This window comes from Erythrolamprus reginae, chromosome 10, assembly GCF_031021105.1.
Source record: "Erythrolamprus reginae isolate rEryReg1 chromosome 10, rEryReg1.hap1, whole genome shotgun sequence".
In the NCBI taxonomy this organism is placed as follows: domain Eukaryota; kingdom Metazoa; phylum Chordata; class Lepidosauria; order Squamata; family Dipsadidae; genus Erythrolamprus; species Erythrolamprus reginae.
In genome coordinates, this window is record NC_091959.1 from 46,837,117 (window position 1) to 46,843,116 (window position 6,000).

The window sequence follows — 6,000 nt, forward strand, 5'->3', positions numbered from 1 at the left end:
TTAGTTTAATTCTGTTTTCTTTTCTATCCAACTATATAATTTTCCCCAAACTGTGTAGTAGTTTTTATTTTGTTTATTCTGTAATTTGTATGTTAATTTGCTTAAGGATTAAATATCTATACCTACATTCTAATATCATACGCGTTTTTATTATGTCAGTTTTCCTTTTTTTCCCTATCCATTTGTACCACAATATAATAATAATAATAATAATAATAATAATAATAATAATAATAATAATAATTTATTAGATTTGTATGCCGCCCCTCTTTGAAGACTCGTATCCAGATGTTATAATAGTCCGAACCTTTTTTTATCTGGGTATAGATTTTTTATTGTTTTTCCACACCTTACAGAGATTCAAATTCACACACCTCAAATTAGAATACAATACAATATAATATCAAATGCCAAATTCTTAATCCAAACTTCCTAATTATTTATCCAATTTATCATTCATCCTGTGCTACCTCCTTTTCAAATCCTATCATCCAGGTTTCAGATATTATCTTTCGCCCTGATTTGAATTCAAAGTGCTATTAGCTGCTATAATAATAATAATAATAATTATTATTATTATTATTATTATTATTATTATTTATTATTATTATTATTATTATTATTATTATTATTATTATTATTAGATTTGTATGCCAGCCCTCTCCGAGGACTCAGGGCAGCTCATAACAATAATAACAATACAAATACAAATCTAGTGTGTTTTTTTAAATAATTTTTTTTATTAATTTTTAACAAATTTATATTACACACAACATAAAACAGTGCATAGTGAAATGTGCACGGCACAATACAAATCTAATGTTAAGGAAAGTTAAAAACCCACTATCATTAAAAACAATCAAACTACACAATCACCCCACACTCAAATCCTATCTCAATTTTTCGTGGCTATTTGCTGTTTTATCTACCAAACCTGTGCCGTCATGCTACCATCCAATTCTTACATTCTTAAACTCGTTCTTACTTTTTAAAACCCTTGTTTTATCGTAACTGCCCTCGGATCCTTTTTTTAATCATTTATTGCCATAGTTAGCCGATCCATTTCTGCAACAATCATATAATTATTTCTCTATCCTCTCCCCGATGTTTTTTGAGTGCTGTCCAGCCTGTAACCATGGAGACGGAAGTGGTCTTTCTCTCTTTCTCCTCCTCCTCCTCCTTTCTCACCTCTTTCCTCTCTCCACCACAGATGACTCGGGCGACGACGAAGACGAATCCGCCTCGCAGTCGGACCAGAGCGAAGTCCACGGCACCTTGAAATACCTCTCGGGGAAGCTGGACGACCTCAGCGCCTTCAACGACTTGATCTCCAAGCACGGGGCGGCTCTGCAGAGGTCCCTGAGTGAGCTGGAAAACCTCAAACTGCCGGCCGAGAGCGGGGAGAAGATCAAAGCGGTCAACGAGCGAGCCACCCTCTTCCGGATCACCTCCAATGCTATGATAAATGTGAGCGGGCGAGCGAGACGGCTGGTGATTCTCGGGAAGCGTGTGTTTGTGTGTGTGGGTGTTTGTGTGTCTTTGTGCCGCGGGAAGCGTTCCCTCCCCATTGCAGGTCTAAGTCAGGGAGCGAGTGGATAGACATTGTGAGAACTCACCTGTCTGGAGGAAACCTAGAAACCTAGAAGACTGACGGCAGAAAAAGACCTCCTGGTCCATCTAGTCTGCCCTTACACTATTTCCTGTATTTGATCTTAGGATGGATCTATGTTTATCCCAGGCAGGTTTACATTCAGTGACTGGGGATCCTTCCTTCCTTCCTTCCTTCCCTTCTTTCTTTCTTTCCTTCTTTCCTTCCTCCCATCCTTCCTCATTCATAGAAACATAGAAGATTGATGGCAGAAAAAGACCTCCTGGTCCATCTAGTCTGCCCTTACACTATTTCCTGTATTTGATCTTAGGATGGATCTATGTTTATCCCAGGCAATGTTTAAATTCAGTTGCTGGGGATTGATCCACCACGTCTGCTGGAAGTTTGTTCCAAACATCTACTCCTCTTTCAGTCAAATAATATTTTCTCACGTGGCTTCTGATCTTTCCCCCAACTAATCTCAGATTGTGTCCCCTTGTTCTTGTGTTCACTTTCCTATTGAAAACAATTCCCTCCTAAACCTTATTTAACCATTTAACATATTTAAATGTTTCGATCGTGCATTCACGACTTCTGGAGGCAAGCTGTTCCACTGATTAATTGTTCTGACTGTCAGGAATTTTCTCCTTAGTTCTAAGTTGCTTCTCTCCTTGTTTAGTTTCCACCCATTGCTTCTTGTTCAGGTGCTTTGGAGAATAGGTTGACTCCCTCTTCTTTGTGGCAAATTAACCGATATTGGAGCACTGCTATCATGGAAACATAGGAGTGACGGCAGAAAAAGACCTCCTGGTCCATCTAGTCTGCCCTTATACTATTCCCTGTATTTTTATCTTAGGATGGATCTATGTTTATCCCAAGCATGTTTAAATTCAGTGACTGTGGATTGACCAACCACGTCTGCTGGAAGTTTGTTCCAAGCATCTACTACTCTTTCAGTAAAATAATATTTGCTCAGGTTGCTTCTGAACTTTCCCCCAACGGACCTCAGATTGTTCTTGTGTTCACTTCCCGATTAAAAACACCCGTGCCATAAGTTCGGCATCACTGGTGCACTACTTGGGTTGGACTAGATGACCCTCAAGGTCCCTTCCAACTCTCTTGATCTTTATCTGTATTTAACGCAACCAGGCTGCCTTTTGAATGCTGCTCAGCCATATTTAAGCCTTTACTTTTGTAATTTCTAATTACGATTCAGAAACGTTTGAGCGGATTGCACACACGCCGCGTCGATGTCTTTGCTACGGTGAAAGCCATTAAAACGATTTTAATTTTTCCGACGCAAAACCCCGCTCAGCTGTGAGCCGAGCCGCGGAGGGAGGTGTTCTGCAGACTATTAAAAGCAGGCACAGTTGGTTTTTACGATCGGTCGTGGGCTTTCTTTACGATCGCAACGGGCCATTGATTATTTCAGGGAAGAAACTGCGCGAGAGAAATGCGCTCGGGTCACATTTAAGGGGTTTCACGCAGCCTTTAAATCTGGAGTCTGGGAACACCTGGGCAGGTGCTCTGCTCCTGATCTGTGATGGAGCCTGGCTATTTTTTTTCTGTCTTCGTCATTTTTTGGCTTTAATTAACACGGGCCTATGGAGAGATCGGTACTTACCGTATTTTTTGGACTATAAGATGCACCTGACTGTAAGACGCAGCTAAAGTTTGAATAGAATAGAATAGAATATAGAATAGAATTTAGAATGGAATATAGAATATAGAATAGAATTTAGAATGGAATATAGAATATAGAATAGAATAGAATTTAGAATGGAATATAGAATATAGAATAGAATTTAGAATGGAATATAGAATATAGAATATAGAATAGAATAGAATTTAGAATGGAATATAGAATATAGAATAGAATAGAATTTAGAATGGAATATAGAATATAGGAAAGGAAAATGGAATGGAATAGAATTGAATTGAATAGAATTTAGAATGGAATATAGAATATAGAATAGAATAGAATTTAGAATGGAATATAGAATAGAATAGAATAGAACAGAACAGAATTCTTTATTGGCCAAGTGTTATTTATTTACTTACTTACTTACTTACTTACTTACTTACTTACTTACTTACTTACTTACTTACTTACTTATTTATTTATTGGATTTATATGCCGCCCCTCTCCGCAGACTCGGGGCGGCTAACAACAGTAATAAAACAGCATATAATAATAATCCAATACTAAAAACAGTTAGATTGGACTCACAAGGAATTTGTCTTGGTGCAGATGCTCTCAGTGTACATAAAAGAAAAGATAAATTTGTCAAGAATCAAGTCCAACACTTAATGATGGTCATAGGGGTCAAATAAGCAATGATAAAACAATCAAGATTAATATAAATCTTAACGATACAAGCAACAAGTTACAGTCATACAGTCATAAGTGGGAGGAGATGGGTGATAGGAATGATGAGAAAAAAACTAGTAGCAATAGTAGTGCAGACTTAGTAAATATTTTGACAGTGCGGAGGGAATTATTTGTTTAGCAGAGTGATGGCATTCGAGAAAAAAACTTGTGTCTATAGTTGTCTTGGTGTGCAGTGCTCTGTCGCAATGTTTTGAGGGTCGGAGTTGAAACGGTTTGTGTCCAGGATGTGAGGGGTCCGTAAATATTTTCACTGCCCTCTTTTTGACTCGTGCAGTATACTGGTCCTCAAGGGAAGAAGGCAAAGACTTTGGCTTCCACGCGCCACATTTCCCAGCCTTTTTTCTGCCTATTTTCAAGGCTTTTTTCAGCCCATTTTTGGGGGGCTTTTTTTCAGGTTGTTCTTGAGGCTTTTTTCAGCCCCCCCTTTTTTTTTTTTGAAAAAAATTAGCATTGCAGGCTAATTCTGCCGACTGCCAGCAGTTCGATCCTGACCGGCTCAAGTTTGGTAAAATGAGGGCCCAGATTGTTGTGGGGTCAAGAGGCTAACTCTGTAAATGGGGTGAGGTATCATCAGAACGCAGATGATACCCAGCTATACATCTCCACCCCATGTCCAGTCAACGAAGCAGTGGAAGTGATGTGCCGGTGCCTGGAGGCTGTTGGGGCCTGGATGGGTGTCAACAGACTCAAGCTCAACCCAGACAAGACGGAGTGGCTGTGGGTTCTGCCTCCCAAGGACAATTCTATCTGTCCATCCATAACCCGTGGGGGGAATTATTGACCCCCTCAGAGAGGGTCCGCAACTTGGGCGTCCTCCTTGACCCACAGCTCACATTAGAGAAACATCTTTCAGCTGTGGCGAGGGGGGCGTTTGCCCAGGTTCACCTGGTGCACCAGTTGCAGCTCTATTTGGACCGGGACTCACTGCTCACAGTCACTCATGCCCTCATCACCTTGAGATTTGACTACTGTAATGCTCTCTACAAGGGGCTACCTTTGAAAAGTGTTCGGAAACTTCAGATCGTGCAGAATGCAGCTGCGAGAGCAATCATGGGCTTCCCTAAATATGCCCATGTTACACCAACACTCCGCAGTCTGCATTGGTTGCCGATCAGTTTCCGGTCACAATTCAAAGTGTTGGTTATGACCTATAAAGCCCTTCATGGCATCGGACCAGAATATCTCCAGGACTGCCTTCTGCCGCACGAATCCCAGCGACCGGTTTGGTCCCACAGAGTTGGCCTTCTCCGGGTCCCATCGACTAAACAATGTCGTCTGGCGGGTCCCAGGGGAAGAGCCTTCTCTGTGGCGGCCCCGACTCTCTGGAACCAGCTCCCCCTGGAGATTAGAACTGCCCCCACCCTCCTTGCCTTCCGTATACTTCTTAAAACTCGCCTCTGCCATCAGGCATGGGGGAATTGAGGCATTCCCCCCTCCTCCGGGCCTATACAATTTATGTATGGTATGTCTGTGTGTATGTCTGGTTTAATAATGGGGTTTTTTTTTAAAAAAAATTAAATTTATTAGATTTGTTGTGAATTGTTTTATTATATGTTGTGAGCCGCCCCAAGTCTACGGAGAGGGGCGGCATACAAATCTAATAAATAAGTAAGTAAGTAAGTAAGTAAGTAAGTAAGGAAGGAAGGAAGGAAGGAAGGAAGGAAGTAAAGAAGGAAGGAAGGAAGGAAAGAAAGAAAGAAGGAAAGGAGGAAAGAAAGAAGGAAAGAAAGAAAGAAGGAAAGAAAGAAAGAAAGAAAGAGGGAAGGAAGGTAGGAAAGAAGGAAGGAAAGAAAGAAAGAAAGAAAGAAATTATTAGAGGGCTGTGAAGCGCGGAAAAGCGGTATATAAGTCTAAATGCTATTGCGATCGTACCAGAAATGGACGGGGCATTGAATTTCTTTCTTTAATAAAATCATATTCCTAGGCTGCACCAACACACGATTGGGGGAAACTCCATCCCTGAACACACTGCTGCTGCCTCCTCTCTTCTCCACTTCTCTTTGGCAGCTTAATTAGCAGT

At 40.7% G+C, this 6,000-nt stretch overlaps 1 protein-coding gene across 1 annotated transcript in view; it reads left to right on the top strand.

Moving 5' to 3' along the window:
* OSBP2 (oxysterol binding protein 2) overlaps positions 1-6,000 on the top strand; it is a 60,073-nt gene that overhangs the window by 32,389 nt on the left and 21,684 nt on the right. Inside the window, exon 3 of the mRNA XM_070763138.1 lies at positions 1,211-1,467. Coding sequence (XP_070619239.1) covers positions 1,211-1,467 — 257 coding nt within the window. The remainder of the gene's footprint in view (positions 1-1,210; positions 1,468-6,000) is intronic.